Below are 19,419 nucleotides of genomic sequence, written 5' to 3' on the forward strand. Positions count from 1 at the left end.
TAATTTGATTGCTAAACTCATTTAATTGGATTGGGAAAAAGTTCATTGGTCAGATGTGCTAGTTGCACACTCAGGACATCTGCTGGTTACGAGGGGGTAATGAAAAGTATGAACTGTTTTTTTCTAAGATTATAAGAATATATATTTTAATTATCTTTTGTCAGTGTGGACATATTTATTGTTATATTAACAGCTATCATGCTTGATGTGAATGGGGGTTAATAGTTTAATACATTGTTGCAGAAAATTTCAAGATAGTCACGACTTTGTTCTGAAGTGTCATGCAGGTGTGCAGTGTGAACATCTGCTAATTAAAATGCTTGATATCAACATAACGTAAGGTGACAGATGTAAATAACAATATATAAATATATTTCTGTGGTGATACTAGAGCACATGCTCCCACTTAAAAAAAAAAAAAAAACCATTGTAAATCTTGTAACAAACTAACACATGCAGAATGAAACCTGTTTGTATAGATTGTACCGTTCGCTGGTTAGATTATTTGTTTACGTTTAGTAAAGTTCACGATCTATACTTTTTAATGCTGTTTACAAATGTTTTTTTTTTTTTGGAGTGATAAATCTGGGAAACACTGAATCACTGAGTTTTTTGGTAATAGAAGTTGCAAGCATAGTTGGCTAATCATGTTTAGGATATTTTTATGTGGTTTGTTGAATTTTTTATTTTTTTTTTTACAATGGAAATTCTTTTGAGATTTGTCATTTATTAGTCAACTATGTATTTTTATATTGGCTACTTGATGTTCTAAATAGTAGCTTAAAACTGCAGAAGTTAGTCTTGTTAGTAAAGAATTTAGTAACACTTTACTTTAGGTCACAATTCAAACTACTGGCTTATTACCTGCCTATTGTTAAGATATTAACTTTTCAGTAGTAGTTAGAAAGTATGATCTTATTCTGCATTCCTAATCCTACCCAGAATATAAACCTGAACCTTACCTTATAAACCTTGTACCTTACTAACTATTAATAAATAGCTAATTAGTAGTTTATAGTTAGTAGTTTAGAGTAAGTATATTAAGCAAAGAGTGTAAGTTAATGGTTTATTAAAACAGTGAATTGTGACCTAAACTGAAGTGTTACCAAAAATTTCATTTAAAAATTGTTCACTCTTGGATTTATTTAAAAATTCTGACAGTTTCCACAAAAATACTAATCAGCACAACTGCTTCAAACATTGATAGTAATAATAAATGTTTGTTGTGCTTCAAGTCATCATATTTGATTGATTTCTGAAGGACCGTGTTAAGGATTTTCTGAAGCCTAGAGTACTAATGACAGTAATGAGCAATGAAACAAATTTAGCTTTGCATCACAGGAATAAACTGCATCTTGAAATGTGTTCAAACAAACAGTCATTATTAAATTGCAAAACTTTTACCGTATTTTTTATTTAATGCTAGTTGAGCATTAAAGGCAATCAAATCTCACAGACGCTTCACACTTATACTTACGCGCCTCTCCTTTTACAAACACAAACACATACCAGACTTTAGGCTAATCTGAGCCCCCATGGTTCATTCCTTCAGCCTCAGGAGGAAGAGCACAGCTGTTTGAACGGGTGTAAAAGACATGTAACATTTTTCACTTTGCAATTTGGGCCAATTGGCTAATCTGTAAGCCCCACCCCCTTAGTAACTGTTGCTAACTCTGACAAATAAACATTGCTAATTGTCTTGCAATGACAGCTGTCACCTTGTCCCAAAATGTTTTGATATATTTTTGACACAGAAGGACCAGCTCTCATCAAGGAGCATTAATGTATTAAATATTGCTTGGAGTAATATATAAAAGATTTGAAAATAAATATGGTGAATAACAAGCTTAAAGCAATACTTCACCCAAAAATCACCCTCACGCCATTCTCTGTGTATATGATTTTTTCTTTTTCTTTTTTTGTCAGGTGTTCACATTCGAAGTAGTTTTAAATATTATCCTTCTCTTATATGCTGTATAATGGTGTTGGATAGTGATTTTTATTTTGAAGCTTGCAAAACTGTGTGAATTAATCATTTAACTAACCCAGACACCGCCGACAGGTTAACAAAAACATTTGTAACAAAAACATTTTAGGACGGATGATGCATGACACACAATTGAGACATGCATGTGGCATTGTAAGAGTAATATACTGGGTAATATTATACAGTAACACTAAGCTAACTATTTTTCCTGTTTGTTGTCATCTTCTGTTGTAAACAAACTGTGTGGTAAGTGGTTCACGTATTTCCAGAGCTTCCGATACGAATGAATCAAGCATACGTTGTGCAAATCAGTAATCACACATCGCCAGAAGTGGTGTTTATAATTTTAAAGCATAGGTCTCAAACTCAATTCCTGGAGAGCCACAGCTCTGCACGGTCTTGTTCCAACCCTAATCAAACACAACTGATCCAACTAATCAAGGTGTTCAAAACTATTAGAGACTATTAACAAGCTGTGAGTTGGAGGTGGTTAAAGTTAAACTATGCAGAGCTGCGGCCCTCCTGGAATTGAGACCACTGTCTTAAAGTATTTCTGTTACAAACACTCATCGATCCACTTCGTAAGACATATATTAACTTCATGAGTTAGTTTGATGTTAGATTTATGTACTTTTGTAAACTTCAAAATAAAAGTCACCATCCAAAAAAAAAAAAAAACATTATTTAGCTTGGAAGAGCTGGAATAAAATTTTAAACTATCCTGTATTACTAGAATAGACTGTTTTTCTATACCACCTTAAGTGTTATTTATAGGCTTAACTAGGTTAGTTAGGTTAACTAGGCAGGTTAGGGTAATTAGGTGAGTCATTGTATTACCTTAGTTTGTAGACAGTTTTCTGTAGACAGTCGGAAAAAAAATATGGCTTTAAGGGACTAATAATTTTGTCCCTGAAATGGTTTTTAAAAAAATGTAAACTGCCTTTAGTCTAGCCGAAATAAAACAAATAAAACTTTTTCCAGAAGAAAAAATATTCTCAGACATACTGTGAAAATTTCCTTGCCCTGTTAAATATAATTTGGGAAATATTTTAAAAAGGAAAAAAAATCAGATGTGGGCTAATAATTCTTACTTTAACTGTACACTGAGGAATTTGGAAGCGAGAGATTCAAACTAGAAAAAACACATCACGCCATCACGATCACAGATGACATTACAGCATCAACACTGTTCATGAACGACACTGTGAATAGAAATCAATTGGCATTTAACTCCCTTTGCTAGTTTTGCTTTGCGTTAGCTATTGTTACCAGGAGAAAGCTAACAATAGGGCTTTTTTTTTAACTAACCCGAGGCAGAGCTGGTTACTACATGACTTTAGGTGACATTAGCAGAGTTAATAGCAGTGTTTCTTTGACACACCTAAAGCCTCTAAATATTTAGGTGACATTTAAAAAAAAATCTATTACCTATCCTCTCCTGATACATGAAATCAATGTTACAAGTATTCGAGGCACATGGTAAAGCTATTTTTGTTTCAAAAACAAAATCAAACCAAAATCTTTCAATGATTATTGTCTGAGTTCCGGTTCCTATGCAACTGATATTCAACTGCCATTGGCTCATTTGCCTTTGAGGGGTGGGTGGGGCTTACTGATTTTCAGAAATCAAAAGAAAACTCTCCGGATACTCCAAGTGTATCTGTCTGCAGACTGCAAGAGAGGGGCGTAACATGAAGGGGCAAAACTTGTTGCAAGTTAGAGGCATAACTTGCAGTTATCGAGATCCCATTTAACCAAACGAGATGTCACAACGTGATGTTGTTGGCAAGATAGTGGAAATACTTAGCAGAGAACATTTTTAGCAAATGTTTTCATGAGATTTCTCCAAACTTATCTACAACCAATTCATTTGATATATTATTATATTTTAGAATTTAGCAACTCCACCATGAAACTCATAGGGTTGGGGTAGGTATAGACGTTAATAACTGTGATGGTTGGGTTTAGGGTTGGGGTTGGTACAGTATAGATGTTAATAACTGTGATCATTGGGTTTTGGGTTGTGGTTGGTATAGACATTAATAACTGATGATTGGGTTTAGGGTTGTGGTAAGTATAGATGTTAATAACTTTGATGATTGGGTTTAGGTCTGTGGTAGGTATAGACGTTAATAACTGTGATGGTTGGGTTTAGGTGTGGAGTAGGTGTAGATGTTAATAACTGATGGGTACAGCGCCATCTTGCCGACAATATAGTCTTGAGACATGTATGTCTCCATATCTTTAAGTTACACCTCCACTACAAGTTACACCCCTTCTATTACGCCCCTGTCTTGCTGTCTGTACATACATACATGCATATTTATTAGATTTTTATATTAGTTTTTGAAATATTGTTGAATATGCAAATGTTTAGATGATTTATGTGTGATACAATTGGATGTGTTATATGAGAAACCTACTGTTGCATTGTTTACCAATCAAAGCGTTTCAAATTTGATTTGGATTGTAAACTTTTAATAATTTATATTTATTTTGGGTGTTTATTTCTCAGCCCCTCTACTCTCAAAATTGTTCCATAACAATCTGCAGATTTTTTTTTTCAAATCAGAAATTCCACAGTTGCCCTACCGTTTTGTGCATGTTTTTAATGCGTACAGAGAGTATGTAATAACTGTGTGTGTGTGTGTGTGTTTACAGGGCCTCTCCTATCATTGGGTACCTGCCGTTTGAGGTTTTGGGGACCTCGGGTTATGATTACTACCATGTGGACGACCTGGAGCTGATTGCTCAATGTCATAAACAATGTGAGTGTTATCTCTGCTGCTCTCGCTCTCTCTTCGTTCTCAAACTAGGTCAATGTACTGTCTTGGAAATTTTCTCCTGTTTGTGCGAATCACAGAGGAGCTGAAAATGGCCCCGCCAGGAAAGATGAAAGACCTTGTAAGAAGCTCTCAAGCCTTTTGTAGAGAGTGCTGATCTTGTGTGTTTGTGTGCATGCGTTTGTGTGTATTGCAGTGATGCAGTGTGGGAAAGGAAAGTCTTGTTACTATCGGTTCCTGACTAAAGGACAGCAGTGGATCTGGCTGCAGACGCACTATTACATCACGTACCACCAGTGGAACTCCAAACCTGAGTTCATCGTCTGCACACACAGCGTGGTCAGGTAAAACAAACACTAGCGGCATTTATATGTGTGTATGGAAAGTGTGGGCATGGCAAGCACACTGGAAAGTACTTGCACTTATTTATAAGCATATAAACAAAAACGCTTTGCTTCGCACAGTAATTTGAATTAGAGTTAATTTCATCTTTGCTTTAATATATATACATATATATATATATATATATATATATATATATATATATATATATATATATATATATATATATATATATATATATATATATATGAAGAGATCAGATGCAAAGCCCTCTAAATCCATCAGACCTCTTTTCTTGTGAATAAGCATTTTCTATCAGGCTCATATAATTAGGTTCAGATGTTTCATTTCATAGATAATGAAAAGGTTATTAGCTTGTAAATAAAATAACTTTTTTTATAATTTTCATAAATGTCACTGTAGACAATTCTTTAGTTTTTAACAAAGTACATTTTCTTTTGCGTCAAAACCAGCTAAATCCACATCTGCTTTTTTTGCAAAAACCTCTAAATCCACCTATCGGGACAAGACTGTGTAATCAGTTGAAAATCACTAAAGATGCCATTAGAAATTATTTTACCAAACATAAAACACATTACACAAACCACCTAAATTTAAAAAAATGTATAAATCTATCAAGTAAGTGGCGATTCATTCCGCTGTGGAAAACCAATGAAAAAGCAGAAGGAAAATTAAAGAATGATATCCGTCAAGTAAATGCAATAATCAATAACATTAAACCTGACATTAAATAAATCTTAACAATGGTGTTTAGAGGCTTTTTCCACCACATCCAAAAGGTGCTCTTGGATTGAGATCTGGTGACTGTGGAGGCCATTTGAGTACAGGGAACTCATCGTCACGTTCAAGAAACCAGTCTAAGATTTTTAGCGCTGTATGACATGGCGCATTATCCTGCTGGAAGTAGCCATTGGAAGATGTGTACACTGTGGTCATAAAGGGATGGACATGGTCAGCAACAATACTCGGGTAGACTGTGGCGTTGACACAACTGGTACTTGGTACTAATGGGCCCAAAGTGTGCCAAGAAATTATCTCCCACACCATTACACCACCACCACCAGTCTGATTCGTTAATACAAGGCAGGATGGATCCATATTTTCATGTTGTTGACAACATATTCTGACCCTTCAAAAGTTGCAGCAGACATCGAGACTCATCAGACCAGGCAATGTTTTTCCAATCTTCTATTGTCCAATTTTGGTGAGCCTGTGCGAATTACAGCCTCTGTTTTCTGTTCTTAGCTGACAGGAGTGGCACACAGTGTGGTCTACTGCTGCTGTAGCCCATCCGCTTCAAGGTTGGACGTGTCGTGCATTTAGAGATGTTCTTTTGCATACCACAGTTGTAACGAGTGGTTATTTGAGTTACTGTTGCCTTTCTATCAGCTGGAACCAGTCTGGCCATTGAGTTGCTGTCATGTAATTGGCTAATTAAAAATTTGCATTAACGAGCGTGCGATATACACAGACACACACACACACACACACTGAGAAATGTTTCCATGGCAACTAGCAAAAAAACATTTGTCATTTTGAATTAGTTTTATTTTAGATTTATGTTTGTTTTTTCTATCTTTAACATTTTATTTTAATGTTAAGCATTTTTGTTTTTAGATCTAAATATGTTTATACTTTTTATTTTAGTTTATTTAGTTAAAATAGAAAATGTGTTCATGGTAACTAGCTGAAATGAAACATTTTGAATTAGTTTTTATTTTATTAAAAATTTACTTTATATTTTTTCAATTTATTTATGTATTTTTTGTAAAATGTATTACTTTTAGTTTTAAGATGTCTATTTTCTATTAATTTTATATAAAATATATAATGGTAAATAGAAAATACTTATAAAATGAATGAAAAATATTTTCATTTAACAAAGTGAAAATGGAAAATATTTTTAAGTACATTTTTGACTTTTATTTGTCCCCTTAGTAATAAAAGGTATTTTAGTTTTATCATTTAAGTAACTTTAGCAACCTTAGCTAAAGGCAGCGAAACATATTTAAATATTTTTTTTTCTAATTAACATATTTGTAGCTTGCATCTGCTCTCAAACGCTTGTTTATAACTTAAAAAATAAAATACAGGTAGTCATTAATGCTTGTCAGCTAATTTAGTCTTTTTAACAAAGTGTGATGTATTTTTAGCCTCTGTTTCCATCTAAAGGTCAGTGTGTGTTACTACAGATTTAGCCTTGAAAATTTAGCATATTCTCTTAGGTACAGCACATAAGAAGATCAGTCTGTCCACTTTTTTTCTCAGTACATATAAAACATTCAACAACAAAATGTTTTTTTTTCTCTCTCCAAAGTTATGCTGAAGTTCGAGCGGAGAGAAGGAGAGAGTTTGGATTGGAGGAGAGCTCATCTGATATGGCCACATCCTCAATCAAAGTATGAAACAAAACCCAAGAAAAACACTTGTAAGCATTTCTGTTTGTTTGTATGAATAGTTGACGCTAATGTATCATGTTTGTTTGTAGGGCCAGGAGGTGTTTTTGGACATGTGTCCTCCTCTGGAAGCTACACGGGACAGAATCAACAGCGCTCGATCAGTGTCATCACAGAGCTCCAGAAAATCATCACACACAGCGCTCTCCGACTCCGCATGTAAGAACAAACAGAGAGCACCTTAGTAAAGAGAAAAATACAATAGATAGTCATGTGATAGCATGTGTGTGTGTTTGTGCGTGCAGCGAACTCCTCAGTGAGATACACAGAAGCATGTACGTCATCCCGGCAGTCTGCTTCCATCGGCCCTGAGAAGAGCTCCAACAGAATGACACACACTGGAACAAAGGTGCAAACAAGCATGTCAGATTTCACGTGTGTTGAAGAAATAAGGATTTCAAAACTTTTTATTTTTTTTTTTTATCTTGGTTTATCAAAGAGGTGTATTTGTGTACATTATCTGGGCGAGTTGGAGTGAAGGGAGTTGCTAATATTGTTTAATAAATGTGTAGTCTTTTATAATGACAAGTGGCCAAGAATTTGCATATAATAAACGTATTAGTACACTGATAACAAAAGCAAAAAAGAGCAGAGAACATTATTTAAACCCTAACCAAATAGGAAACATATGGGGACATTATAGAAACATTCTGGCCTCTATTCTAAAGGTTTAGGTGCAATATCTAAAGTGCATAATGCAAAAGCATTGTCTGAATCCACTTTTGCTATTTTAAGGATGGAAAAATAAGATCTGAGCCATGGCGCATGGTCTAACAGGGTTGTGCTTATTCTCTTAAAGAGTTATAGGTGTGTTTTGAGCACAACGTGCATTAAACCAATCAGAGTCTCATCTCCCATTCCTATTAAGAGTCAGTTGCGTCGCACCATGGTTCATTTGCTATTTACATGGTGGACTTTGTAAGAGGAAAAACTGAACGCTTCACCTAGCAAGAAAACGATTAAACAGACCATCTGCAGTGCAAGGATAAAGAATGAACCTCCTTAATTTAGCCTCTTTACTTTCTCTTTACTTTACTTTTACTCTTTACTCGACACCTTTACTTTCGTGGATAAGGAAACGGTGGAAACTCACTCCTCTGAAGGCATCCATTAGCCTACATATTTAATTTTGTTTGTTAAGCGCAAAGATTTGTTTTAAAACAATTTCTAGATTCAGTTCTAATTTACAGCAAATTAATAAATGAACAATAATAACGAATTGTGGTCAAAAAACTGAGTTATATCCAAACACATGTTATATTCTAATGCCCCATATAGTGATGAATTCATCTCCAAAATCCAACAGATGGACAAATCTAAACTTCATTCATTCATTTTCATTTTAGCTTAGTCCCTTTATTCATCTGGGGTTGCCACAGAGGAATGAGCCGCCAACTTATCCAGCATATGTTTTACGCAGCGGATGCCCTTCCAGCTGCAACCCGTCTCTGGGAAACATCCATACACACTCATTCACACTCATACACTACAGACAATTTAGCCTACCCAATTCACCTGTACCGCATGTCTTTGGGTTGTGGGGGAAACCAGAGCACCTGGAGGAAACCCACACGAACGCGAATCCTATTTCAACGTCAGGAAATTTATTTTAAAAAAGAGACTAGTGTGATAAATAATAGCTGAATTTTCATATTTTATTGATTTTTAGATTTTTAAATGGTTAAATAACAAAAAACAATTACTCACCCTCGTGTCTTTCCAGTCTCCTGAGACCTTCATTTTACTTCAGATCACAAATTAATTTGAGATGTTTTAGATGAAATCCTAGAGCTCTCTCATACTCCATAGACAGCAATGTTCCCAAGGTGATCAAAGTTCAGAAAATGAGCTGAGAACTTTTTCAAAACATTCGATGTAATTTCAGTGGTTTAACTGTAGAACAAAGATGTATTTACCATTTTGTATGTTTTGACAAAGTTTTGTTTTGTTTTTTCTGGACTTTTTCTATGAAGATGAATGAAAGTCTTAGCAGTTTTGAACAACATGAGTGTGAGTAATTAATAACAGAATAAAATTTTGGGATGAACTTTTAAGCTCTTGTAATTTCATATCAGTTAAATGTAATATTAAGCTAATCTCTAAACTAGTTTTCCTTTTTTTATTATTTTCTTGCATATTTTTGCATTGTCATATTGTTTATTCTTTTTAAAATATGAAATATAATATAAAATATAAAATTAAAAAAAAATTAAATAAAAATATAAAAAATATAAAATATGATATGTCTCTTACAGTTTGGTCTCTCTCTGTGTATTTAGACCCTGATTCAGAGGCAGAGCTCTTCAGAGCCCCCGTCACTCTCTCCGTCCTGCAGTCAGCATTCAGCCATGGTCAGTTCAATCCTAACTTCTCCTATTCTCCCTCTCTTCCTTCCCACCTGTCCCTCTTTCTCTTTATCCTTAAGTAGAGCTGAAGTCTAATGTTTGTTGTAATCTTACAGCTTATGGTGAGTAGACTAGATTTTTTCCTTTTGTTTGAAGTGTCAATTCGGGCTGAACCACAAAACCTGCTGGTGCCCCTGCTGTAATAATAGAGCTGGGCGATATGGCAAAAATGCAATCTCAAGTATTCATTTCTATATTGAACGGTAACAATATATATTTTTATATACGTTTTTAATGCTTCCACTTTTAAAAGAGCATCCCAACCATGACTGCTGGCGGAAAGTGAACTGTTGGCAGGAAAATGAAACGAAAGCCCTTAACAATACTGGGTGACGCAGCATGACCTATTTTCAGCCGATAATTTTCAGCTATGAAAAATCTGATAAATATCTAATATCAAGTCAATTATAGATTACTGTTGTTGCATATTTCGGCTGCTTGATTGGTCCTTAGGATCAATATTGAGTAAAAATGTTATATCATCGTTATCAACATAAATTTGATCACCATCTAATATGATATCATTCATCGGCCTTGTCCTGAAGAAGAACCTTCGCACATACATGTCAACTTACACTAACCTTAAATTAACAGTCTACTTATAATCTAATGAGAATTAGTTGGTATGTAGATGCAATGTAACTTCAATTCAACAAACAGACCATCAAAATAAAGTGTGATCAAGATATTTAAAGGGATAGTTCACCCCAAAAAATCTAATATATTTTACTCCAATATCTCCAAACCCCCTTGAGTTTCTTCTGTTAAACACAATATAATATATCACAATATATATCACAATATTATTATATATATATATATATATATATATATATATATATATATATATATATATATATATATATATATATATATATATATATAAAGAATATATCCCGAGGAATGTCAGAAAACCTATCAGTGACATCCATGTTCTTACTATAGATGTCAGTGTCTGCTTTTTTCTCCACCATTCTTCAGAATATATATTGTTTTGTAGTGGTGTAAAGGATCACAAATCTCACCATTTTGATCACACTGACTTTTGAGTCACGGATCAGACCATTTTTTGGATCAGCACACAATGTCATTTGCTTTCCATTTATACAACAATATTACTGCAAATACCATTGGTTTTAACAAACAGAACTTAGAACCTGTAGATTTAATAAAAATTAAAATGAAGGAACAATCAGCTGAAAAAAAGGAAAATATTCATTATGAAAAATAATCTTTGCTACTGTTGCTGATGGTGCTAAATATAGAAATCTAACATCTTGTACAACAGATCATATTTATTAATATTAATGATTCAACAATTCACTTATAAAACTTCATGTTTTATTATAGGTGGATCAATTTATCAGTGACATAATTTTGATGGTTGTCTGTCGCCACCTATTGGTTAAACAATGTAATTGCTACAGCATTCACAAGCATCAAATTCTATTAAATGGTGATAAATGTCTGAACAAATGATAAATGATAAATCTGAACTATAAACTGTTCTCCCACTTCTTTTTTTATTTAATTGTTTGTAACTAAATGAAAAAGTGTAAAAACTAAATCTCTTCAACACAGATTTGAATGCAGCGCTTCGAAGGATTAATAAACATATGCAGGATTAATAAACATATGCAAATCATTATCATTTATCATTCATGTTGCGTGGGTTTAAATTTTGATCAAGATCTTTTCATCTTTAATTGTGCAGCTTTACACTGAATTCTTTAATTTCTCAATTTATTAAATGTTTATTTGAGTGATTTTTGGGTTGTTGAAATTAATTTATCACTTCATGTTTATTTCTGAGCTAGATATTAATTAACAGTCACACGCATCTTTACCGAAGCCTCTTTACTTGACAGTTGGTCTTGCATGTCTGCCATATTTGTAGTTTATTTACACTTTTCACCCATGTCTGTATTCTGATCGAATTTATGTCCAATGTACTGTGGGCGATATCAGCGGTTAGAGAATGGATGCTTCTACACTTAAAATTTTGACCAGAAGTAGAAGACCATCCGGGATTCTTCGGCATACTCTTTTTAACATTCTATAATGTGGACATACTAATTATATTTTTAAATACTATTTAGGACAGATAATATGCTAATTGGGATGCAGCAATTGTTAGAAAATATTATCAAACTCTTACAAAATAAAACAAATATTAATATTGTACTCAACCACATACCTCATGAATCCAGCACATCTGTTTTTGTCTGAAACCTGCCATTTTTTTAAGTGTCTTCATTTTTTCCATGGCTGTATATTTGTAATATTGGCTTCAAAATCTGAAGATAATTGATTTGGACTCTATTGCATTACACATTGAATAGCTATTTTAATGTAGTCACTTATGAATTCTGTGGAAACAATAAGCAGTTTTGAGAGAAATTCAGTTTCCAGAAGGTGAAAAAGAGGTATGTGTGTCTGCTCTGGACGCTTTTTTCCTGAGTGTGTGTTCTCTGTGTTGTGTGTGTGTGTGTGTGTGTGTGTGTGCTACAGACTCAGTCCCTGTACAGCTTCCAGCAGCCTCAGTTAGGTGTCATGCATCAGCTAAAGGAGCAGCTGGAGGAGCGAACGCGGATCCTACAGGCCGACATCAAAACACAACAGCAAGAGCTGCACGACATTAAAGAGAAGCTGCAGCTCGCCAACCTACAGGTACAACACACAAGAGTGCAAGAGTGTATGGATGTTTCCCAGTGATGGCTTGCAGCTTGAAGGGCACCCACTGTGTAAAACATATGCTGGATAAGTTGGCGGTTCATTCCGCGATGGCGACCCGAGATTAATAAAGGGACTAAGCCAAAAAGAAAATGAATGAATGGAACTTATTCTGACTTTATATATCACCATTAGTAACACGGTGTGTTTGAATGGCTGTGTTTGCAGATGTTACTCCAGCAGCCGATACAGGGAGAGTTTGCTGGTTCTGGTCCACAGCAGCAGGGTCCAGGCAGGCCGGCTCAACAAAACACACACCCTAAACCTCAACACTGTGTATCACATTCATCACACACACTACAACCCAACAGCTCATCCACTCAGGTATTCATCATACATCTCACTCAGGCACACAAGCGACTCCCTCCAGACACATACAGTAATGGTTGTCTTGTGTGTTTAGGGGCAGCAGAGGCTGGTTCAGGCTGGACACATGCAGGCCGTCAGTGTTCCAATGCAGACACACACCAGTCTGACCACACCCTTCTACAGCAACCCCATGATGTTCTCCCCCAACCACGGACACCGAAGCCAACATGACACACACTGCCAAAGAAACACACACGCCGACTACAGCCAGGACGGACAGCTACGGTAACAGCCTAAATACAAAACATATGTCTATTGATGTGTCTGACGTGACAATGCTTGCAAGATTCTTCTTATTTTGTTCCTCTCATTCTTTCCAGTCAGTAAAGGTTTGTGTTTTTGTGTGTTGCTCAATGAGCTACAACTATGGAAAATGAGGAAGTAGAAACATTAAGAACATTTCTCCATCAGTTTCACAACACGTGTGCTGAAAATACTCAAAACACAACCAAATGCAGAAAATCACTAGATATTTACAGCACAACCAAATACAGAAAATAAATTATCATACTGCAAAAAACAAATTGCAAGCAACTCAAATATTTACCGTTTGCATTACAAGTACAGACAAGCATTGAAAGAGCACACCACAACAATTTCATTTCATTCATTCGCCATATCGCTGCATGGTAGTTTTATATGCATGTTCCCTATTAACTTACTATTCAAAGGGTAAAGCCCTGGTCAGATCACATGAGTTTGTCACAATTTCCACACAATTTCCTTGATGTAGGGGGTCATGGAAATTCGTGAACAACAAAAGGGCATCTTGACACAAGATTAAATCATTTCTTCTTGTGTAATGTAGCATAGTTCACGTCAACTGATATCATGTCTGCAACGCTTTATGACACCATCGCAGAAAGTCTAGCATGTCTACTTTTTTTCCCCATTCTTCATGACTAGTTCCGACACTGTGCAATAGGAGCACACAATTTCTCGGTTATATCAGCGGGTGCTGCCATTAATGCGCTGGTCAGGTAATCAAAACAAAAAAAGGCTGCATTGTTTACTTATGCAAACTTAAACTACTTTTTTTTTTTAAATGCTAATAATTTCACCTGACAGACTGGCACAAATATACAGACATCTTCATTCTCACAATGAGTTAGTGAGTTCTCTCAGTCTTTCAACAGAATTTGTTCTTCCGAGGTAATCTGTGAACATGTTTGGTGCTCCGAATACATTGTAAAAGCATTTCATTAAAAAAAAGCAGTCATTAACAGTGAAAAAGTTTAATATAGGCTTCTCTGAAACTGTGAATTTTTCACTTTAATTTTATTTAGGCTACATTATTATTTTATTTTACAAACCAACACAATCTCATGGCAATTCATGTTTTGGCAAATAGCGGACTGGTTTTGAAGTACTTTACCTCAAATGTTATTCGTTACTCTTGATTATCTAGTAGATAAAGGACCAAATAATACATTAGAATTAAGAAACAAATTATACCAAATGAAATTTGTTTCAAAATGATATTCTTTCCTAGAAAAATAAACAAATTATATTGTTTGTGCCTGTCCTCTACTCATCTGTGCGGCTGGATGATTTGTTTCGCTCTGTGGAAAATGAGGATTTAATTAATGCTTCACTGTAATTGTTGTATCACAAACCTCATTTTTTAATATGTCATTGTTTTAGGGATTATGCTTTGAGCCTCTGATTTTTTCCTTGGTGCTGTTGTGCTTTCATTTTCTCCGTCTCACTAGCGTGAAGTTCATTGTTTAATAAGCAGGAAAATGTACTGTACATTAAGATTTCAAAGAAAGTAACTTGATATTAAAAATGTTATCATAAGTTTAATCCTATCCATGCTCTTAAATAATGTAGCCTAGTTGTCAGCAAACATTGTTGTTTATTGAGATTGAAATAATTAAGATAAGAAATATTGTTATAGCAACACTCGTGACTGCTTTGGGAAATAACGCTTGTCTGAGATGTCAAGGGATGACTGATCGTGAAGGAATGTGTAGTCTGGCACATTTGTTACCCACTACAAGACGAGATTTTATCAAGACAAAATTACATAATCTGACATAGTGACTTTTGTAACCGACAATAAAAATTGTGTGATCTGACCGGGGCTTAACTCACAGGATTACTCTCAACTAAAACACAGCTTAAACGTGTGTATATTATCTCCTTATCTATGTCATACAGACAGAATAGCTGATTTTCTTTGGTGTTGTTTTATAAAAAACAATGCACACAAAATCTGAAGGCCTCTTTAAAATAATGCAGATACAGTGTGGCGATTATGGTGTTTTTCCACTGCAAGGTACACCTTACCATTGGGGACTTTTTCACTGCATTCCATACCTACTATAGTACCTAGTACTTTTTTAGAACCACTCTGGGTGAGGTTCCAAGCAAGCCATACCATTACCAAAATGTAAGGGACACACGATGCTGGTCGCAGAATCATAACTACAAGCATCATTTCCTTTATGATTTTTGTTTTTGCAAACAGCTTTTACTGCTTAATCAACAGCTTATTGCTAAGAGAGAGGAGGATGAGAGGGTGTTTAAGGCTACAGCTCTTTAATGTACTGTACTAATTAGCTGTTAGCTGTGAACAGACAGTGTCATTCAAAGCGTTGAAGAAAACAGAATTCATAAAAGCAAAGGAACAAAAAAAAATGTGTTTACATTAATACGTTTTAGTTTTAAAATGGTGTTTTAAATGAAAATGATACACGTCCACACTGGCTTTTCATCTAGCATTTCTGAAAAGTTCTCCATCCACACTATAGTGGTGAAAACGCATGACCATACACACACTCTGTCATGCACTGCTGAGCTCCAGGCAGTCAATAGGTGCTTTGAGCACACCTCCCCAAGTGAGAGCAGTGCATGTCAGATAGTTCATCAAGAATCTACTGCTGGATCTTATCTCACTATAGTTGTTAAATTTAACATTTAATTAATCTTGTCTCTATCTAATGACTCTTTGGTCTTTTGAATCTATTTCTTGTTCCCAGGTAACAAAACATAAGTAAATATATTACATTTATGAAATCAAGTACACTGATTCTGCACAGTTGACTAATAATACTATATATAATAGAATTATTGATTGCTATTATTAAAACTGATATTTAGCAAAAGAGACTTTCTTATTTTTCAATGAAAATTAAAGGAGGCTGTTTAGTTATAGGCTTCGTTTTGTCATTAACATGCACACAGTGAAGATGATGGTCATATAAATTTGTAGCTTCCGAACGCCTAAACATTTCTGGTGTCTGTTATGTTGTTAATATCAAAATGAGAATAGACAGTTCCTTCTATCATGTTTTCATTTTATTGTTAAGAAGTAGCCAGGGTGATGCGAATGACATTGTAAAGTACAGTTACCTTTGAAGATTTACCCGATGTGTCCTCGGGAGTTTGTTTTCTATATCAAACTTGTGAAGTCTGAACAAGGAAAGGATTCAAGACTGAACTTTGTGTACTTAATATTGAAAAAAGGCCCCAATCATGTCTGTAGCCATGCCATTATTTTCAGATGTCTCCGATTTCCCCATCCACACTAACAAGGAGCAGTAGCATTTTTTTAAATAAAAACGGCTTCTCCAGCATTTCAAAATGCTCAGTTTTCAGGGCTTAAAAACTCAGGGGAAGTGTGCACTGGAAGCATAACCGTAGCAAATTTATACATTTTAAAACTAAAACGTATTAATGTAAATAGCATCTAAATCAAACTACAAAAAAAAGCCTGAAGTCACATATTAGCAGACATGGTGACTGTAGCCCCTTTCACACATACACACCTTTCCGGAAAATTGCCGGCAATTTTCCGGAAAGGTTGTATGTGTGAACAGGTCCTTTTTGAAAATACCGGTAAATTCGTTCTGGCTATTTTCCGGAAAGAGAAGTTGTAACATTACCGGCAATTTGCCGGAATGCTGCGCTGTGTGAATGCAGAAGGAAGATTCCCGTAATAAGCGCGTGCACGTCTAGAACGTGCTGACGTGAGACGTCTGCTTTAGCCAATCACAACAGTCAGACGCATTTACGTCCGCGCGGTTTGTGAGGATAAAAGCCTTTGAATATTTTTCCAGACACATTTAGCTGCTAGAAGTTAGTCAGATCACGTTTATATGTTCTTCTTAATGCCAACTGTGTAAATAATCATTGATGAGATGCTTATGATAAGCCGTTGTTTGTTTACCTTCAAGCTTTGCGTGCGCCTATGAGCGCCTGCACACGCACAAATTATGAACATCTCGACATGCGAAAGTGATCCTGCGAAAGTTGTTCACAATATTGATCATCCACAGAGTCTGTAATTTAGTCAAATGTTTACAAATACAAGCGCAGCCGTTTAAAGCTCATTTGTGGTGAATGATGTCAGAATTTACCGGTATTTTGGAATGGATGTGTGAATGCTCTTTTCCGGAAAATTTCCGTAACGTCCTCGCCTGTGTGAACAGCGCTTTTTTGAATATACCGGTAAAGTCGTTCCGGAAATTTTCCGGATATTTACCGGTATCACTGTGTGAAAGGGGCTTGTGTCTGGACAAAACCAGATTAAATTGTATTGCGAATGTAGTGATTTAAAACAGATACTGATTGTTCTGCACAGCACTGTATTATATGTGATGTTTTCTGCTTGATAGGATGCTGCTAAACCAGCCAATGCAAACACTTGTACAAGACAGCAATGGGGGGCCCCAGTCTTCCCAATGCACCTCAACTATTCAACAAACCAAGTGAGTGTGTGACAGCATGATGGCCTCTTTTTCAAATAAGGCGAAAGTCATTTGCAAAGTTGCAAGATCTCGCTTTACAAAAGTAGTCTGGTTTTCTGCATACGCTTATGTTGTTGTTTTTGGTGTTGTTTCAGATATCCTCTGGAGCAGCAGATGATGGCTCCTTCCTTCCCTGTGCAGCAGGTGAACTGTAACGCTGTGCTAGTCCCCTCCCCCGTCTTCACCTCACCAATCATGATCCCCCATAATAGTTTCATCACCCATCAGACCACCCCCACCTACACGACTCACCCGCCGGTTGCCCCACACAGCTTACCACTACAGCAGCCTCAGCAGTTCTTTCAGGTAAAGAAACACTAAATTCATTCATTATGGTTTGTCAGTTTGTAGGCATAAACTGAATAATGCCATATTACAGGGGTGCCAAACTCATTTTCACTGAGGGCAGCAACAAAAGGGCCTTTTATTAATGTAAGACTGTATAAATATCACTAATCTTTGGAGTGATTTTAAATAATTGCCTTTTTAATTGATTTTAACAAGTTATTTTAAGTTATTATAATTTAGGTTATCAGTTCATTTATTAGGTTAGAAAACTTGCATTACTCCATCAAAGTAACAAAACAATGACATACACTCACCGGACACTTTATTAGGTACACCTGTCCAACTGCGCATTGATGCAAATTTCTAATTAGCCAATCACATGACAGCAACTCCATGCATTTAGGCATGTAGACATAGTTAAGACGATCTGCTGCAGTTCAAACCGAGCATCAGAATGGAGAAGAAAGGTGATTTAAGTGACTTTGAACGTGGCATGGTTGTTGGTGCCAGACTGGCTGGTCTGAGTATTTCAGAAACTGCTGATCTACTGATAATTTCAAGCACAACTATCTCTAGGTTTTATAGAGAATTGTCTGAAAAAGAGAAAATATCCAGTGAGCAGAAGTTCTAAGGGTGTGTTAATGTTGATGCCAGAGGTCAGAGGAGAATGGCCAGACTGGTTCCAGCTGATAGAAAGGCAACAGTAACTCTAATAACCACTCGTTACAACCGAGATATGCAGAAGAGCATCTCTGAACCCCCAACACATCCAAGCTTGAGGCGGATGGGCTAGAGCAGAAGAAGACCACACAGTTTGCCACTCCTGTCAGTTAGGAACAGGAAACTGAGGCTAAAATTTACACAGGCTCACCAAAATTGGACAATAGAAGATTGGAAAAACGTTGCTTGGTCTGAGTCTCTATTTCTGCTGTAACATTCGGATGGTAGGGTCAGAATTTGGCGTCAACTACAGTAAAGCATTGATCCATTCTGCCTTGTATTAATGGTTCAGGCTGGTGGTGGTGGTGGTATAATGGTGTGGGGGACATTTTCTTGGCACACTTGGGCCCATTAGTACCAATTGATTATTGTATCAACACCACCTGAGTATTTTTGCTGACCATGTCCATCCCTTTATGACCACAGTGATGGCTACTTCCAGCAGGATAACGCGACATGTCATAAAACGTGAATCATTACAGACTGGTTCCTTGAACATAAGTTCACTGTACTCAAATGGCCTCTACGGTCACCAGAACTCATTCAATAGAGCACCTTTGA

At 35.8% G+C, this 19,419-nt stretch overlaps 1 protein-coding gene across 10 annotated transcripts in view; it reads left to right on the forward strand.

Annotated features, from left to right (window-relative positions):
- The window catches only part of npas2 (neuronal PAS domain protein 2), a 119,398-nt gene that overhangs the window by 94,393 nt on the left and 5,586 nt on the right, over positions 1 to 19,419 (forward strand). For all 10 annotated transcript variants that reach the window (XM_005165120.6, XM_073949927.1, XM_073949933.1 and 7 more), the window contains 11 exon segments: positions 4,649 to 4,755; positions 4,967 to 5,114; positions 7,451 to 7,532; positions 7,622 to 7,748; positions 7,835 to 7,938; positions 9,869 to 9,940; positions 12,506 to 12,664; positions 12,896 to 13,051; positions 13,131 to 13,321; positions 17,719 to 17,811; positions 17,946 to 18,156. In XM_005165120.6, coding sequence (XP_005165177.1) covers positions 4,649 to 4,755; positions 4,967 to 5,114; positions 7,451 to 7,532; positions 7,622 to 7,748; positions 7,835 to 7,938; positions 9,869 to 9,940; positions 12,506 to 12,664; positions 12,896 to 13,051; positions 13,131 to 13,321; positions 17,719 to 17,811; positions 17,946 to 18,156 — 1,450 coding nt within the window.

The sequence above is a fragment of the Danio rerio genome, chromosome 5 (genome assembly GCF_049306965.1).
Source record: "Danio rerio strain Tuebingen ecotype United States chromosome 5, GRCz12tu, whole genome shotgun sequence".
Classification (NCBI taxonomy): Eukaryota; Metazoa; Chordata; class Actinopteri; order Cypriniformes; family Danionidae; genus Danio; species Danio rerio.